This window comes from Myotis brandtii, unplaced genomic scaffold, assembly GCF_000412655.1.
Source record: "Myotis brandtii unplaced genomic scaffold, ASM41265v1 scaffold953, whole genome shotgun sequence".
In the NCBI taxonomy this organism is placed as follows: domain Eukaryota; kingdom Metazoa; phylum Chordata; class Mammalia; order Chiroptera; family Vespertilionidae; genus Myotis; species Myotis brandtii.
This window is the reverse complement of record NW_005371933.1, coordinates 223,400-242,747: the sequence shown is the minus strand read 5'-3', so window position 1 is coordinate 242,747 and position 19,348 is coordinate 223,400. Positions and strand designations below refer to the sequence as shown.

General features: G+C 45.2%; 2 protein-coding genes across 5 annotated transcripts in view; both read left to right on the top strand.

Annotated features, from left to right (window-relative positions):
- The window catches only part of LOC106724749 (latent-transforming growth factor beta-binding protein 1-like), a 136,543-nt gene extending 128,712 nt beyond the window's left edge, over window positions 1–7,831 (top strand). Inside the window, exon 4 of the mRNA XM_014533185.1 lies at window positions 7,656–7,831. Within this exon, the coding sequence (XP_014388671.1) occupies window positions 7,656–7,831 (176 nt within the window). The remainder of the gene's footprint in view (window positions 1–7,655) is intronic.
- A 1,398-nt stretch (window positions 7,832–9,229) lies between these two features.
- LTBP1 (latent transforming growth factor beta binding protein 1) overlaps window positions 9,230–19,348 on the top strand; it is a 208,157-nt gene continuing 198,038 nt past the window's right edge. For all 4 annotated transcript variants that reach the window (XM_014533213.1, XM_014533212.1, XM_014533211.1 and 1 more), the window contains exon 1: window positions 9,230–9,595. In XM_014533213.1, the coding sequence (XP_014388699.1) occupies window positions 9,373–9,595 (223 nt within the window). In that variant the 5' untranslated portion in view covers window positions 9,230–9,372. The remainder of the gene's footprint in view (window positions 9,596–19,348) is intronic.

The following is a 19,348-nucleotide window of genomic DNA, read 5'->3' as shown; positions in this document are numbered from 1 at the left end:
ATGAGTTTTAGAGACGGAAGACAGGTGTGTGTTTACTGCTCTGTAACTTGTTCTGTTCACTCAGGGACAACAGTGATGTCCTCCCCTCGTGGATTGTACTTAAGCCTCTCCCCCCCATGGCCACGGTGTAGCATCAAAAGCCGTGCTGCTGCAAGAAATGGTATAGCTTCTTAAGGGAGGTAGAGATTTTCGCATGAAAAAGTGCATCTTTTAAATAGTATTGCTCCCTTGGGAGGCACGAACAAAGAGTAACATCTTGAATGTTGAGGGCTAAAAAACAAACAAAAAACATCCCTTAGCAAACTCATTTAACCCTCTCCAAGTGTGGTTCCCATGATTGTTAGCATTCTAGATCAAGGCAGAAGATTGCATTGTCAACTCAGAACTGAGAAAACAGGTACAGTGAGCTCCCTCTCCCTCCCTGACTTTCTTCTTGGCTACTTTTTAAGTTATGTACTGATTAAAGTCCTATCGTCCCGGGAATGTGTTTCTTTGACTCTTTAAAAAAATGTTTTTATTGATGTTAGAGAGAGAAGAAGGGAGAAGAAGAGAGAGAGAGAAACATCAGTGAAAGGGAAACCTGTATGGGCTACCTCCTGCACGCCCCCTACTGGGGATTGAGCCCGAAACCCAGCATGTGCCCTGACTGGTAATTGAACCAGCAACCTCTCTAGGTGCATGGGACACCGCTCAACCAACTGAGCCACACCGGCTGCGCTCTTCAACTCTTTATCACAACATTTCAAACTCCATGGTTCATTCAGGATAGGAGGGCAACAGTAGGTTCTCTGGGTTTCAGAATTAGGAACAGAGGAGAGAGTTCCAGATATGTTGTTCCAGACAGGGAAGGTTTTAAAGTCACGTGGGAGACATCACTGTGGGACAGCCTGGTACACAGAGTTGCAGGCCCCCCCAGAACTGTCCCTGTTGCTGCCTCTACTTGTGGTGCCTTCAGCAAGGCTGTCACCTCTTTCCTCGGACTGCAGTCCACAGCTTGTTCCTGGCTGTTCCTCGTCCACAAACTGAAGTAGGCCTAGACAGTTGAACCCCGTCAGCGTCTAGGATGTTAAAGGAAAATATCTTAGAAAAGAGGTCAGAAAACGAAAATGCCCTAAAGTCATTGGTTTGTTTTTCTAGTTCTTCACTTTTATTACCAACTGTATTTTCTTTCTCCAAACACTGGGTCAGATTCTGCTGGGTAAGTAAACTACGATTAGTCTTTTGACTGTAAAATATATTATACCTTCAAAGATATTTGATTTTGTTCCCGGGATAAAAATAGGACCTTTAAAAAATATTTTTAGAGAAGAGAACTTACAATGATTGGTATTTAAAGAGGGAAAACTCCAAGGAAAAAAGGAAAGATAAAATCCCATAGTCACAAGGTGAGCTTTTTAAAGTCCTGCTGGGGCAGCATGGGTGTCTGGATGCAGGGCAAGACTGAAGGTGAGAAAATATGATTCTAGGTGAAAATCTTAGTTCTAAAATCCCAAGTCAAGGCAAAACAAAGATTAAATGAGAAACAGGAGATTAGACCAAACTCCTGAAGTAAGTGGAAATTTGGGATGAAATCTACTGTCTCTATTGCTGGATCGGTGCTAGTCCTTCAGCCAATCTCCCCAAGCTGAGAATCAAAGTGTATTTCTCTTCCTTGCTGGTTTTTATGGCCTGGTTACTATTTATATCAGATCCCAGAGTCTGGGTCATAGTGTTTTTAATTTTTAGTTGCTTTTTGCCTAACAAAGGGAGTGGATACTTAGTAAATCACAAATATGTTTATTATAAACTCAACTGTTGACACATCATAAATTTTATTTATAGAATTAAAGGAAATTTCCATCATTTGTCAGTTTGATTTTTTGCATAATATGTTGTGAAATTCTGGGAGCAAATAATTGTCTATTTTGCTATTGAAAAGTGTTTGAGAAATTTCTGTTTCCTGTTGTTTACTCAGTTATGCTCTCATTGGCATGTTTAATTGAAAATTTTTACTTTTTTATATCATTGGCCATTTGGGGGTAACATTTTAATGATTTGGGGAAAAATGTGTTTTGTAATAATTGCAGAGTTTCCTGATTAACAACAACTGTGCTTTCCCTTGACCTGAAACTTCTATGGCTGAAACATTTATCTCTGACAAATATAGCATGTAACAGGAGTATTTGGAGGCTAAAGGTATATAGGAGTGTTCTTTGGTGTTGTGTTTTTTTTTTAACACTGCTAACAATTACCCTATAGACAGATACTGTTATTTAGCTTCCTGTCAGTGAAGTTTGTTCATTCATTCAATTATTTCTTGAGCACTTACTTATGACACATGTTGGGTATATAGTAGTGACCAGGACACTCCTGGAGTTTGTATTCTGGTGACAATAATCAAACACCACATATATAAAGTATTTACTAAAGTATATACTAAACTAGAGGTCCGGTGCACGACATTTGTGTACTGGGGGGAAAGGGTCCCTCAGCCTGGCCTGCGCCCTCACGCCGGCAGTCAGACATCCCCCAAGGGGTCCTTAGTGCTGCTGCAGAGGTGGGAGAGGCTCCCGCCATTGCCGCTGTGCTCACCAGCCATGAGCCTGGCTTCTGGCTGAGTGGCGCTCCCAGCACTGGCCACAAGGGGCAGCTCCTGCATTGAGCGTCTGCCCCTTGGTGGCCAGTGCGCATCATAGCGACCAGTCATTCTGCCATTTGGTCGATTTGCATATTAGCCTTTTATTATATAGGATAGGAAATGTAAAGCAGGGTTTGAGGGATAGAAGTGTGGGAGTGTTGCAGTTTCATGCCAGGTAGTTAGGAAAGGCCTCTTGATAAGGTGACATTCTGGAGAAGTCTTTAAGGAGTTGATGGAAGAAGCTGTGTATACGTGGGGAAGAGTATCCTAGGCAGAGGGGACAGCAAGGGCAAAGGCCCAAGACAGGGGTGTGCCCAATATTTGAAGAATAGCAAGGAAGCCAGAGTGAGAGGGCTGGGGAGAGGTGTAGCAGATGAGGTCAGGGAGGTCACAGTTGTGGAGGGCCTCCTAGGTCATTGGCTTGTATTCTGATTTAGAGCGGGAACCACTGAAGGGAGGAGTGTCATGATCTAACTGACCTATATTTAAAAAGGATGCACTGAGTGCTGAGTGGAGAATAAACTATAGGAGGGGAAAGGTAGAAGCAGGAAGTCCAGGTAGGAGACCATCGAAATAATCCAGACAAAGGATGATGGTGGATTCCACCAGTGTTGTCATGGAGGTGCTGAGAAATTGTCAACTTCTGGAAATAGAGCTAAATAGGATTTGCTGCTGTGTTGAGTCTTCAGTGACAAAAGGTCAAGAATTGACTTGCCATTTTCTGAGATGGAAAACTTGCCAAAGAACAGGTGTGGAGTTGGGTACATGAGACATTAGACATCTACTCAGCAAAGTTCCATAAGCAGTTGACTAGTTGGGTTCTTGGACACACACACGCACACACACCTTCAGTATGTACTCACGTGCACACATGCATACGCACAAAAGAGAGGTGGTCCAGGCTATACTTAAACATTTTCTGTACAGAAGTCTGTAGATGGTATTGCCAAATCCATAAAGACTGAGCTCTGGGGCCCTCCCTGGGTAACATCACGAGGAGCAGTGGTCCTCAAGGTAGGAGCAAAGTGAAGGAAGAGTATTCTATGAAGCAGTGTTCTACTGTCAGAGAGGCTGAAAGTTTGAGTAAGAGAGAACCAGAGAATTTGCCATTGGCTTTGGCAATACGAAGACCACTTCAGATGGGTGGCTTTGGTGAAGTGTTGACAGGGAAAACTTGATTGCAGCAGGTTCAAGTGAGAATGGGAGGGGAGGTAGTAGAGAGAGCCAGTAGAGCAGCTCTTTTGAGGAGCTTTTCTGTAAAGGGAACAGAAATAGAGCATTATCAGCAATGGAGTGGAATGGGGACAGTGGGAGGTGGGGTATTCTTGAAAAGTGGGAACCAGGGCATTACAGCAGGTAATTTCTATTTTCTATAAATTTTCTATAATTTCTATTTTCTCTGAAACAGTAAGCAAGGCCATGCGTGACTGTGCGTGACTAGGTAGTGTCTGCATTTCTGCCCAAGTGGGTATTTTTGGGACTGTATTTACATTTTCAAACATGGTATTCATTTAACCCAGCCGTGGGCAAACTACGGCCCGCCGGGCGCGGCCCGGCCCCCTTGAAAAAGGAAAAACAAAAAAAAAAAAAAAAAAAAAAGACCGTACCCTTTTATGTAATGATGTTTACTTTGAATTTATATTAGTTCACACAAACACTCCATCCATGCTTTTGTTCCAGCCCTCTGGTCCAGTTTAAGAACCCATTGTGGCCCTCGAGTCAAAAAGTTTGCCCACCCCTGATTTAACCCCTGCTTTTGATGAGCAGTAAGCAGTTCTTTCAGAAACTCGGAATGGGTCCAAAAATTTATTCTTGTATGAAATGATTTAACAGGCTCTCCTTGTTGGCCTCTCTATAGGTCTGTCTCCTTACAGTATAAAAATGGAAGGAAATCACGTGTGTATGGGAAAGAGAGAGATGAATATCTGACATACAGTTGCCTTTAGTGAATATTAAGGGAGAATTGAGAGGAGGAGGAAGCTCAGATGTTTTCATTTATATCGCCAATGTAGCAACTGTTTATCTGTGTCCCTCTTTGTTTAGTTACTTCTCCTTGGAAAAACTCGAGAGATGGTGTTGGATTGTAACTCTAGATGCTTATCTGAAGAAGCGCCCACATCAGAACGAGACATCCCCTCTGAGTTCCCTCTTGGAGGGTTTCCCGGGACTAGGGCAATCTGTTGGAGTAACAGACTTGATATAAATTTCTCTTTACGTAGCACCCTTCTCGAGGAACACAGAGTATTCTGTGGGCATTATTTTACCAGTCCAGGAGGAGTTACGTAAGCCTGGAGAGCCGAACAATCAAGCCCTGTTATTCTAAGCATTATTTAATACGTTGATGATTTGTCCTTCAAAGAATTCTTGGCCTTCGGGCAAGCAGCGGACTGCAAGTGGAAGAATTAGCTATTAGCCTTGTTTCTGTCACTGCATCAGCTCCGAGGTCTCCTGGGACTGGCTTCGGTCATGGGCCGGGTGGTGGCTTGTCCCCACAGCGAGGCTGTGTCTGCCTCCCCAGGACATCGCCTGTGCTGGTGGTCCCCGCCGTGTGCATTGGATGCGTGTCATGTGCTGTGGGTCGCAGCATTCTGGCTGAATGCAGGGGAGATGGTATTCGTTCCCGACATCTGATGTGAGTCTTGAACTTGTTCTGTTTATTTCTTTGGCTGCCGTGGCTTTTGGTCACATCCTAGTCTAACGACTGAAAGAGGGCAGCTGTGCTCTTTTCTAGCCTGAAGTCCATTTGTCGGGAACAAGACTCGCATTTTTGAATTCTTCCCCGTCATTAATGATTGGGAAGCAGCAATGAAAGCTTTTTTTTTTTTTTATATGGAAAGGGTATCGGCTTCCCTCCCATCCCCGTCGCCATTCACTCGGAATATCTGTGGTTTGCCTTCCCCCGGGTGCCAGCGCCTCTTCTCGGAGGTATAAACTCACACAGGGCCTGGCAGAAGCTGCAGACAGGATGTTGACTCTCGAGTGTCTTGACGGACTGACTGACTAGGAGGCCCCGTGGAGGTGCTCCGTGGCTCCAGGCAATCTGTGTTCCTAGCCAGGCCTCTAAACCCACGGTCTGAAAGTGCTTGCTTCACACTTCTGGGCCCGGTGGACCGATGGGGACCTGAAAATTACATTTTTTTTTTTTTGGTCAGAAGGACTGAGCACGTGAGAGCTGTGCCAACAATCCCTCTGTTAACTCCTGACTGGCCTGCCTCTTGCTTCTCAGGTGTGCGATCCTTAGTCAGCCCATAGGTGCCACTTGGGGATGGTCTTCTGCCACCAGTGTGACCGTGGGCTTCAGAGCTGTATACCAGAATGACCCCCACATCTGTGAGGCCCCCCCCTCTCTGTGGGGTTGTCCAGTCATCCTTTGGGTCACTTCATTTATTTCATGTTTATTTGGAACGTGCTCCATGCAAGGCCCCAGGGGTCCTCAAGTTTTCACTTAGTCAAGGCATTTGAGGAAGAGGCCTCTTAGGGACCAAGTGGCCTCCGTAGGAAAGGCCACTGTCACTCAGTTCTCACAGAACTCTTGAGAGGTGAGGCGCATTGTCTTCAGCTTGTCACATGTGAGGCATCTGAAACTCTGAGCTGTGTTAACTTAGTTTTGAGAGTTCCCCAAATAAAGCATTTTAAAGGCACCTAAAAAAAAAACAAACCATCCACACAAATAATTCAAACTCTCTTTACACCCTAGATATGTGGAAATGATTTGAAAGGAGTGTGGATAGGAAAGTGTATTTCCTAATCCATTTAATTTTTATGGAGATCCTCTTAAAGCTGTGAAGGACAATTGAGTGTCAAACAGTTGTGTTTCAACGCTGATTTTGAGGTTGACTAAAGTTATTTCTAATGAATAAATAAATGCTTGAAGACACAGGAGCACCCGCTGAGAATCCAAGTGTCTGTTTTAGAATTAGATTCCTTTATACCAGAATTCTTGTAAAACACAAAGGGAAATATGACATAAAACGTGTCTTCTGCTTCCAAGAAGATGTGAACATTGTAAAATTTCAGAATTAAGTCATATGAAACTGTCTCTGCCTTTTTGAAAATCCAGATGATTCTAAGCCAATTTTTTTTTTGGCAAAGAAATAGAATCAGTTTTTAAAAACAATAGGCTCAGAGAATCTCAAGTGCCTGTTAGGGACTACTGGAGCTGGGAGGTGAATTGGGAATGACGACCAAGCGCTTGCTTTTGTTGGATGTCTTTGGTTGCCGGAGGGAGCATAATTTAGGTGCCGATGCGAGCATCTGCAGGGCAGGTGCCACGAGTTAATGCCAGAGAAGACAAAATAGTTGGCACACCACTTCTCATTTCGTTATTGAACCCAGAGCCAGAAAAAATATGTTTATATTCTTTTGAAGTGGGACTATGTTGTCTCTTTTTATCCTTGGGCTTCACACACACAAACTATTCTCAAGATATTTGTTAAGCATCGTTTAACAGCTTAGAGTGTAGGCTGATTTCTTTTCTTTTTTTTGTGCTACTGTAAAGAAATAAAACTGATTGTCAAATCTGAATTCTGTTGTCGTTTGCAAAATCTCTGAGATACAGTCGTAGAAAAGTTTGAATGTCATCTAAGCATTTAAAGCAGAAGTCGGCAAACTGTTTCTTTCAATAAAGTTTTATTGGAACGCAGCTGCCCCCACTCATTTACATATTGTTTCTGACAGGCTGCTTTCCTGTGACCACGGCAGCATTGAATAGTTGTGACAGAGTCCTTTAGGCCCGGAACCCTGACAGAGTTACTATTTGGCCTTTGAGAGGAAGGTTTCTGCACACCATGTTGTAAGGTGTTGGAAGACTTGGTCGGCCGCAAGGGTCTCTCCCCACCTCAGATTGTGGGTCCTGGCCTCCTGTGTTTGTTAGAAGCACCGGCTCATGCAGAAGAAATGGCCTCGGAAAAAACATCTGAAAAGAACGGGTGGTATCTCTCCTCCAGAGGAATTGTTTTCTATTGTAAAGTGAAGAGGACCCACCGGGGCTGGTGTCTTCACGTCCCTCTAACTGCAGCCTTCTTTGTTTACGCGGCAGTTATCTTTGCGAACTTGAAGGCCTACCGTGTGGAGGAGGCATTAGACTGTGAGCCCTGGGCAGCTGAATTAGGACTCGTGGGTGCCGCCGACTGTGAGGGTACGCTTCAGCTCCAGAAGGAAGAGCGCTTGCTAGGAACTGCCCGTAACTGCATGGGCCAACTTAGTGGAGAGTGAGCTCCCTGTCAGTAGACTCGTTTCCATCAAGGTTGTGTCCGAGGACCTTGGAGGCCCCATTCCAGCCTTGAAATTCTAATGGCTTATTTGGTTACGGTTCTTTGTTTCCAAACTCAGATGTTGACGGCAGTTTCTTTTGTTGAGGGCCTGTCTATAGAGGCCTCTTCGATGATTTTCTGAAAGTATAATCGTGGTAAAATAAAAGCAGTATAAGGGGGGAGACTTGCTTCTGGTGGGCAGGGCAGGGCAGAGGCGGGACCCCGGGGCCGCAGATCAGGCACTGTTTTCTACTGGCCCTAAAGCCTCAAAAAACGAACCAACTGTCTTCAGCCGCTGCTACCATCTTTGCTTTCTGCCTGGGCTCCCGGAAAGAGAAAAGACTGGCTGCCACAGATATAGAAATAAGTTAGAATAGGGTTTCGGTATCACACTTTGCCAGAGAGTTCATAGTGGGACTTGGCTGTGAACAGCAGCTCTGGGTGAGGCCATACATTCTCTAGGCAGCTCTGCTATTAGAGGCCAAGAGTGGCTGTAGACAGTGCATGCATGAATGAGTGTGGGCGTGTTCCAGTAAAACTTTATTTATAAAAGCAGGCACCAGGCCAGATTTGATCCGGGGGCCATAGCTTGCTGACCCCTGATAAGGACATTGAAAGCTAGAACTGGCTAGAAAGCATCCATTCCCATTCTTTCCTGTCTTAGAGGAAAGGTGAAATGACAGGTCCAAAGTCACACCAGGCTGAGCCAGGGCTCCAACCTAGAACCTGACATTTAGATTCGTGCCCATTTTATGCATTTGTGCAACCGAGTTACAGCGTTTGGTTGATCGAGGGCCCTGTGAGTGCAGCAGCGAGAGCTCCAGGGTGGTATTTGAATCGAGGCAGCCGTGCAGCCCTGCGAGCTGGCCTCACTTTTCCCGAGATGGACCCTGTTCACACTCAAACAAAATATACGTTGCATACGTTTACACGGAGAAAGAACGCCCCGGAGTTGTGAAAAAGCTGGGCTCCCGCAGCTGCGTCACGGGATTCGATCACTGCGGCCGGCGGTGCCAGGAGATTTGAGACAGATGTTTTCAGACATGCCGCATGCCTAAAACATTTCCAGGGGTCGGGCTGCAACGGTGACTTCATAAGTGGAGAAACAGGGAAAGTATGCGAGGCGAGGACACAAGCGTTTATTCACCACTAGGTGCATGGCCAACCTCTTTGCATTACATCTGCCTGTCAGGGTTGGCTCTTTCATCTGTCGTGCCCTCGGTACTGCTCTTTGTCTGCCCGTGAATAAAGTGCAGCATTGTGGTTAGTAATCCCACTCCAGTGACTCGACTTCAAATGTGGTTTTGGAGTGCATCCCAGAGTTCTGTTTGCTAAGCTTCCTACTCCTGTTTCAGAGACACCACTGGATACAGAGCAGCGAGCACTGACGGCTTCCCTCCTTCCTTAAACCTGTCGGGTTGTGGGCTCTCTCTTTCCCCCTCGCGCCCCTTTCCTTTCTTTTTTTCACCTTCTTTTTTTTTTGAAACCTTCTGAGGCAAGTTCATGGATACTAAGCTGATGTGTTTGTTGTTCTTTTTCTCCCTGCCTCCGCTCCTAGTGAGTAACCACACTGGCCGCATCAAGGTGGTCTTTACTCCGAGCATCTGTAAAGTGACCTGCACCAAGGGCAGCTGTCAGAACAGCTGTGAGAAGGGGAACACCACCACTCTCATTAGTGAGAATGGTCATGCTGCCGACACCCTGACGGCCACGAACTTCCGAGTGGGTGAGTTCCTCCACAGTCCCTGACTGTCCTTATCGAGCAGTTTTATGAGATCGTAGCATTTAGATGCCCCCCCCCCCCACTGCCCATTCACACACTGCTCTCTGTTTGAATGGGTTTCTCTGAGTCTAAATATGCTTCTTTTTTTTTTTTCAAGAGACCTTTTAAATTACTTTTGGAATAATTTTTAGACTGGTTATTGGTTTCTTAGAGAAATGGCAACTAGGGTATTGCCCCTTATTGCTTATCATTGAGGCAGCCGTGTGGTGATGGGGACGTATCAGTTGGATGGAAGGAAATAGTTTGAGATGAAGACCACAATTTGTGCTGATGGACTTCAAATCTTCTCTTCTCAGTGACACATAGAATTTATGTTAGATATGACTCCTGTTGTAACGTTTGGAAGGTGGTGATTAAGTTTAAATTTGTACTCCACAAATATGTTCTAAAGAAATTTTAAAAATTGTTGGAGCCCTGTGTTTTAGCTTGTAGAAAGGGACACAGACTTGCATCTTTGGCTGTGTTTCTGCTCTCTATCAAAAGCCTGGATTATAAATTGATATAGGACATAGATTTTGGGGGGATATATGCTAGGGGATTACTGTCAGCACTAGAAACCTTTGAATATTTCATAAATAATTTAAATATGAACCATAGTCATGACTGACTGCAAGAAAAAAAGGCTTTTAACTTTTTTTAAAAATTTTTGTTTCTTTTTTACTTTTTTTGTAAGTGGGGAAAGTATTGCGGTCCACCGAATGCTGTCACACTGCCAGGTTGTCATTCAATACAGTATTTTTGTCACGGAAAAATGTCTTTTATTATTTTCTTGACCAATTATGGTTTGCCATGTGTACTCAAATAATCACAGACACCCACGTTACTTTACGAGTTACTCACAAGAATAACCCAAATGTCAGACAGATAATAACACTGGCTAGATCTGGTCTTTTTATGGAATATTGCTGTTTAGTCTTGGGAGTGTATGTCTCGGGGGAGGGGGTAAGAGAAGGGGGGTGTCTATTTCAAACTGATTTCCATCAAGACAGACACAGGGAGGCAGCTTGAGGTCCCTATTTGCTCTTGGATTATTCTGCTTTATTGCGACTCCTAATCCTTACGAGGTCTAACTCGGGTTGTTGTTAGTCTGTACTTGGAAAAAGCATGCGCCATAGCCACTATTTAAAAAGGTATTGTGAATTTCCTGGCTACAATAGGGGTGCTTTAGGCATCTTTTTAAAAGAATTTAGCTGTCAGGTGCCAAATGGCACATTACGCTCAGCAGGGCAGAGAGCCGAGTCTAATGGGAAGTGTGTGGAACTGATGATCAGGAAACCGGATTCTGGTCCTTGTCCTGCCACTAATGACCAGCTAATCCACAGGACGTGACAGTTCATATTTCTGAACCTCAGTGTTTCTCATCCGTAAAACAAATGGCTTAGGTGTCGTGACCCCTGAAATTCATTGCACCTCTAAAACCTTATGCCTTTGAAAGAGGAATAAGTAATATGATTTTCAGGCTTTTTCAGAGGGTTATAGACAAGGAGGGGAAGGGAAAAGACAGTTCCAAGCAGGTTATTGTGGGCTTAATGGCTTTTCTCACTTTTACTTTTCTTGATTGTTTTCCTTCCTCTCGTTGCTGTCCCTCCTCCATCGCCAACAACGCCTGCTCCCCCACCTCCTTGCATTTTTCACAAATCCTTACAGTAGGAATGACAAAGTAATCGGATGGGTGGTAATTTTTTGGCTCACAGTGTATTCATTTTGAAACTAAATATTTAAAGACTTTGAGAAACAGAGGAAGTCTGCTTGTTAAAACACGCCATACACTTTCGTCCTCTGGCATTTGAGCAAATGTTTAGGAACAGAATACAGGTAACCTGTTCAAAATTTAAAATGCAGAAAAATTATTTACAGAAACATTTCAAAGCCAGCACTCAACTCTGTCACAAAAGGATTGGCAGAGTAGTTTAATAAAAGTAAAGTAAAATAAAAGAGGGTGGGCGGGGGGTAGTAAGGAACAGTTTCACATCGGAAATCATGGGAACTATTTCATTTACATCCTGAGCTATATCTCTTGCCTCTTTACATTTTAATTCAAATACTGGATAATTTGAGGGACAAGTTTTATTTTTTTAAGAATGGCATTTTTGTAAAATTTATAGATTATGGTTCTTCAGACAAACAGAAAATTTTATAAATCCATTTTTCAGACATACACAATATCTTTGTGGACTTTACTGGTTTAACAGAACTTTATTAATTACATAGAAAAAGTGGTTTTTCAAATGTATTGCTTTTCTCTCTATATATATTTGTTTATATTATATTAAATCTTTTGATACATAAGATATGTGTATACGGAAAAATAGTACAGTGTGAGGAAAATCCAAAATTTACTGTAACTTGTTAGCAATTCTCCTTGGCCTCCAATAACTTGTTAGCTACTGCCTTCGGTTATAAAAGATGGGGGCTGGCAAAATCTTTCTGTAAAGGGACGGATGGTAAATATTTTAGACCTCTCAGCCATACAGGTTGTGTCCCAACCACTCAACCCTGTCCTGGTCGTCAAAGCAGCCGTAGACAGTATGTTCGAGAATGGGTGTGGCTGTTGCAAAAACTGTCAGTTGGCCACATTTGGTTTGAGCGCCATAGTTTGCTGGCCCCTGCTCCAAGAAGTCAGAATAATATGGAGAAAACCATATGGACTTCATAGTCAAGGCACCTTAATGAAATAATCCATTTTGATCATTGGAACAACAGAACTGCTTTTGAATTTACATGGTGATTTCCAGGTGTGTGTGTGTGTGTGTGTGTGTGTGTGTGTGTGTGTGTGTGTTTTAAAGAAATGGAAGAAATATTGTTGTCACTGCTTTTTTCGATAAGGAACCTTAGGCGCAGTGGCTTATGTGAGTTTTCCTGAGTATAGATTAAGTCAGCGAGGTGTAGATCTTAGATCTCCTTATGTCCCCTCTTTACTTAACTCCCTGAGGTCTGACCATGATGTGTAGGAGGGACAAGGTGAAGGGCCTTGTGGAGGGTTCAGTGTGTGGGAAGGCTCAATGATATAATAGAAAACAAACAACTGAGAGGCCAACAGCCTTGGGTTCAGATCTGGCTTCATCAAGCCCTTGGGCACGTTCTGGCTTTCTGTCTTCTTGGGCCCATGTCTCTCCGCTGCACGATGCAGGGGATGACAGGTCTGCAGAGGGTGGTTCTGTAGCAGGCACAGGGTTAGTCTCCCTTCTATCCTGCGTTTTCTGTGGTGGTGTTTCTGGCCCCTGCTGATGGTGAGCCTGGGCTGTTCAGATGCGAGAGGCAGGCGCGTTTTTCATTACTCTTAAGCACATGCTCTCTGTTTTTGAGTATTCAGTTGGGGAAATCTTAAGTATAACTTCCACTTAATGTGACTTTAATAGTGAGGCCCGAATGAGGATGACATCCAAGGGAAGTACTCTGAGATTTTAGAATAAACTCATTTTTATGAACGTGATATTAGTATGATGTAACAGAATATTTACACTAAGTGGTATTTCCTATAATATAAGCAGATTTTTAATTATAATAATGTTTTGTGTGCCAGTGTGTGTGTGTGTGTGTGTGGCATTCTGAGCTTTGCCTTCTTGCTCTCCCTGCCTTGGCCTTCTTAAAAAATGGAAACATGTCCCCAGTTGGGTGGGCCAGCAGGTTAACTGTTGTTGCTTTAGTGGATTCTTTCCATTCCATAGGGATATAGTGAAGATGACCTTCTGGTATTTTTAAGTTGTTTATAGAATCACAAGTTCCTCTAATAAGAAGAGCATAGGAATTCATGTTGTCACAGCTAGAGTATTTCAAATAAAATAATACTGCCTCTTGGCAGAAGTTATTTGTAGAGACATTGAAAAGCCATTGGGATTGCTAAAATAACACATTTGGTTTGTAGGATGCTTTCTCTGAGAGGTTACCAGGGACTTGCATTCCATTAGCACCAATTGAATAATTAATTCGATAATTTAAAAAGTAAGTTCCCATATGTTACTTTATTTGATGCTTATTCCCCCTGAGAAAAAGTAAATGGTGGTATTACATTTTGTAGATATGTGGACCAAGGCTTTCGTGGTTTGCTTCAAGGTGACTTTAAATCACTTTTCCTATCCAGGAGTCCAAATACCTCCTGCCCTCCCATGGTGCCTCCTGGGACCAAATATTGAGTGATTATATATAAAACACTGTCTTTGATTTTCCAGGAGAAGCAGATCCTACAGCTGCCCTCTCAGAGCATATATTTGAAGGAGATGAGGAGTGTACATAAATAACCTTAATTCAAAGTAGAAATCTCCCTGCAGGAGCCCAGAGGCGAGCTGTCCCTTTGAGCTGAGGAGGGATGCTCTGAGAAAAGAGGGGTGGCATGCAGTTTTTCTGTGTAGTTCACCAGGCCACCCCCAGCTGCTAAACAGATCGGCTCATGGTGAGGTCTAGGTAAATGCATGTGGCTGGTTGGCGATGGAGGGGCAGGGGCATTCAACTTGAAACATTGGTAGGTTCCAAAATAAAGGTGGACGGGAAGTAGAGGGAAGGGAGAGGTAAAGTTGACGTGGGAAAGATTTACCCATCAGAAATAGGCGTGGAGACGAGAAGGCACAGGTGGTTTCTGGGAATTGGCAGTAGTTTCCCTTAAATGTAGAAAGAATGAAAGGGAGTGACAGATGACAAGTCCAGGAAAGTAGATTGGGGCAAGGCTATGAAGGGCTTCGATTGATGTCAAGCTTAGGAATTAGGACTTTGCTCTTGTGGATCTTACTAACGTCCTCTGGAAAGGGGACATTGACATTTATCATTTCGAAAAAAAGAGGGAAGTTGTGTGTTTAAGGTAGGAAACTAGTGTTTTGATAGTCTTAGCTTCTGAATAGCCCCTAGTAACAGTGACCACCTGGAGACGCTTTGAACTGCCCTGAGGTTGGCGTGCTGCTCTGCTTGGGACCTCCCCTGTACGCCTAACAGCAGCAGCTTAATCCTCCAGCCTTTGATGGGGAATGGAGGCGGGTCATGCTGCCACACTCATTATGTAGGCTCTCCTCCTAAGGAGGGAAGAAAATTCTCTCACCACGAGGCATTAAATAAATCAGCACTGCTCAAGGAGGGGGAGGCATTGAGATTTTTTTTTCTGGCAACTTAGTTCAGACACTGAATCTTTCGTCGTCTGCCAGTTGTCATTGTTTGGATCCCTTGATGTTTATCCAGCACAGAAACCAATCCAATACCAACATGCCACTTTTTGATGAACTGGGGCATATATTTCCCCCGTAATGCATGGCTACAGGTTTTATGTTGTTTAAAGATGATCCAGTGCAATACTAAAAGAAAGCGGTTGCCTTTCATTTGGGCAGTCGAGAATGCGTAAGAAGTTGTCAAACTACTCCCACATATGATCTTTTCAAGTGATTTCATTTTTTAATACTGAGTAAATGTCATAATGTAAGGCATTTCCTTTTTTATTTTATTTAAGCTGTGGAGCACCCAACAAAGGCTGGTATTAGGAGCACTGATTCATTTACCATATTTTAATTGAGCGCCTGCTCTGTGCCCAGGATTGGTTTAGGCATTAGGAATATAGCAATGAACAAAATAGACAAAGTCCTTGAACATGCAACATTAAAAAATATCATGCGGCTATACAACATGTATGAATCTTGTATGAATCAACATGTATGAGTCAACATATATGAATCTTATGTTAAGTGAAGTGAGTCAGCCAAATAAAACAAATACTGTATTGTTTTACTGGTACGAGTTACCTGGAGCAGTCAGATTCGTAGAGGGAGAAAGTGGTGGTTGTCAGGGTTTGGTGAAAGGGTGGAGATAGAGAATCATTTTAATGGGCACAGAGTTTCAGTTTTGCAAGATGAGAAAGTTGTGGCGATAGAATGCACAACAGTCTGAATGTACTTAACACTATAGAGACTTGGAAATGCTCACGATAGTCAATTTTATGTTACCTGTATTTGACCATAATTAATAATTGCTTCTAGAAATACACTGTAAGGAGCATTCTCTATGATAGAATTTCAGGGAGTTATAAATGCTATGAAGAAGTACAGCCCTGAGAGAGGGACAGAGAGTGGGGTGTGGGAAGGTGAGGACTGCTCTTCTAGACAGCCAGGAAGGGCTCCCTGGTGAGATGATCCCAGATCAGAGACCTGAATGGTGTGAATAGTGAGCTCTGAGAGGGAACATCACAGACTTTATAACCGAGCTCTGTGACTGTGCTGGTTATTTTATCTAAGCTGTGGAGCATCTTCCAAAGGCTGGTGTTAGGAGAATTTATGTAAACTTTTGTGATATGTCCTGTTGGGTTAGGTTTTATTTGGGTATTGATATTGTATTGTATCAGGGTATCCTTTGTGTAATATCTGTTGATAAAGAACCTCATACACAGAAGATAGAGGCAAGCAAGTCATTGGGTAAAAAAAAAAAGGTGCTGGAATGATTGCAGAAGGAATCTAGGTTATGGATAATAAAAAGTGTAGGGATGTCAGTAAAGAAATGAATGACTAAAAATGCTGGATCACCTCTTTCTCAAACATTATCCTATATAATAAAAGCCTAATATGCTAAGTGTCCGGTCATTCAGCCATTCAACCAATCAAAGCGAAATATGCTAATGATATGCTAAGGCCGCTCAACTGCTTGCTGTGACGAGCACTTACCACCAGGGGGCAGATGCTCTGACCAGTAGGTTAGCTTGCTGCTGGGGTCCGTCTGATCGGGACTGAGTGAGATGGGCCGGACACACCCTATAGCCCTCCCACGGTCCCTCCCTGCCTGGCCAACCTCCCACATCCTTCCCCGGCCCCAATCGTGCATTGGTGGGGTCATGGCTGGCGAGCACAGCTGTGGTGGTGGAGCCTCTCCCGCCTCTGCAGCAGCGCTAAGGATGTCCAACTGCCGGCTGAGGCCCACCCCGCTTCCCGTAGGGAGTGGGCCTAAGCCAGCAGTCAGACATCCCTTGAGGGCTTTCGGCCCCAATCGTGCATTGGTGGGGTCATGGCTGGCGAGCACAGCTGTGGTGGGGGAGCCTCTCCCACCTCTGCAGCAGCGCTAAGGATGTCCGACTGCCAGCTGCGGCTGCGGCCCGCCCCACTTCCCGTAGGGAGCGCGCCTAAGCTGGCAATCGGACATCCCCTGAGGGCTTTTGGACTGTGAGAGGGTGCAGGTCGGGCTGAGGGACCCCCACCAAGTGCACGAATTTCATCCACTGAGCCTCTAGTTTCCTAGAAGACAGATCACATGATTTGGGTACAGAGCTATTTTTTAGGAAGGTGGTTCCAGGGGTTAGTTGGGCCAAGGAGGGCAATAGTTGGACCCTAAGAGCCAAAATCAGGAGAAAATGAGGTCCTGTTTGGTTGAAGAGGAAGATTCCTAAAGATGAGCAAGTAAGGGCCTCACAGCGGCAGTCTGAGACTAAGTCTGCAGTCAGGACAGTTTGGAAGAAACTAACCTTTGGTAGAAGAGAGTTCAGCAGTCTGCTTGCCCAGCGCGGGAGGTGTGTGTGATTGATTGAACCGCTTAAGCCATCCCTGGCCTGTGTCGCGGGGGTGGACGGGACTCCACAAACGGGCTGTCCTGGGCTAGCTTAGAATAACTGACCTTTCAAAATTCCTTGGAGTCTGTAACACGATGTCACAAAGTGTATATTCTTCCCTCCTCTGTCAGCTCGGGCACATGGAATGATCTTTGGAAAACTCCAAACTGCTTAGCATGGCCTGTGGGGCCCTCAGGATTAGCTGCTCCCTGGCTCCCCGGCCTTCACCATGGCTGTGCCCCTTCCTCTCTGCTTCTGCCAAACCGAGCTTCCAGGGAGACCAACGGGCACTGACTGCCCCAGGGGCCCAGTGTTCCCACTGCTGCCCTGCCTGGGGGCGCACTGAACCCACCCGGCCTGGGCAGTGACCCACTGCTGCTTCAAGAGTCAGCGAGCGCCACTCACACTACAAAACCTCCCTCCCCTGTTTTCACACCGGGTTCTTCCACTCCACTCTCAACTGCTTGGGGACAGGGACCTGTCTACTTCCTGCTGGCATCTCCAGTGCCAGCACTGGGCCTGGCTTTGGAGATGCTGAATGCATTTTTGTTGACAGAGCACATTGTCTATGCAGGTGGCTGTGTGATGGGGGTGCACACACAATTTTCCTGATATGGCTCCACCCAGAATTCTCAGACACCTGAAATCACAGGGGTAAAATAACCATCTGAGAGTGTGTGGGGGTCATAGGAAAGGAGAAACATACAGGCCACCTATGTAGCACTTTGTCCAGAGCTGAACTTGACATTTTGAACACTGACTGCAGAGGACATCCCATGCACGGCAAAGTGCAGTCACATTTTCATAACTTCAGCTGCTCCCGCTGCATGCATTGCTGCTCCCCACTCCGGCAATCTGCCTGAATCTCAGCCTCAAGCTCCGTTTCAAATGTTGCTGCCTGTGCTGTTCTCTTCCTTGTTGACCACTAGTCATTACCATGTCAGTGACACGTGGGATTCTGGCTCAGGTGGACGCCTGGCTGGTCCTGGCAGCCTGGGCTGGGGATCAGCCTCTCTGATCCCACCGGGTAAAATGAATCGGCGCTGCCCTGAACGTCTTGCAGGGCTGCTCCGCGGCTGCTGAGGAGCAGCAGGCTGAGGGTGTCCTCAGGCACCTTGGATTGATCTGAAGAAGGTCTTTCTCTTCTGAAGAGAACATCCTGTTAATTTGCATCCCCTGTGGCCCGGGATATGGGGAGAGAGCTTATGTCTCCTGGGGTTCGGGGGGGGGGTGCTCCTTGTGCACCACAGAGACCGGGTTCCCTTCATGAACTGATCCTGGCGGCACAATAGCTGCAAGAGAGACCGAGCAGGATGTTTCCATTATGCGCTCTCGCTGCTCCTCTGCTACGAGTGCACTGAAGGCTCTTTATTTGCTCAGTGAGACTTGCTCTGGGCAGACTAGACTGCGTACAAACTAATGTCAGATACTAAGTTATCACACGGCAGACACACGTAGCAGCACCCCGTCCCTCTGCCTTGGATCGAGCACCCCCTTACGGGGGTTCACTTGTTTACCTAGGAGCTCGTGAAGGTTGCCAACCTTGCTGGCAATGGTGGGAGCACTGAAACCGTGGAGCGCTTTTTGGAACCAGAAGCTGTGGGCAGGAGGACAAGTCATCGTTTTGAATAGATGGGGGGGGATCTCCAGTGCTGTTTGATTGTAACATAGGCTCCTGCTTCATGCTTTTCTTTGTTTTGCTATCCTTTGTGTAATTTGGGCTCCAAGGCTAGAGTACATTGAAGGAAGTGGGACTTAAAGTAGATACTGAAATCACATTTATGGGATAAGTATATCCCCACAGCATTTATTGGCATATGTGTTGGGCTTTGGCATCTCTATATATAAAAGGCTAATATGTAAAGTGGCCCCTTGGGAGTTCAACAGGGAGACCAGGAGTTTGATTGCTTGCTATGACATGTGCTGGCCATCAGGGGGTGGCACGGAATGAAGGAAGGCCCTGGCCAGTAGCCAGCAGCTGGCAGCTGGGGAAGGAAGGCCCCAGCCGGCAGCTGGAAGGCCCCAATCGGCCCTAATCACAGGCCAGGCCTAGGGACCCTACCCATGCACTAATTTCATGCACTAGGCCTCTAGTCCTATATAATAAAAGCCTAGGTGGTGCCACATGTGACATCATCACAAGATGGCCACCACAAGATGGCCGCCCTCATGTCATCACAAGATGGCCACCA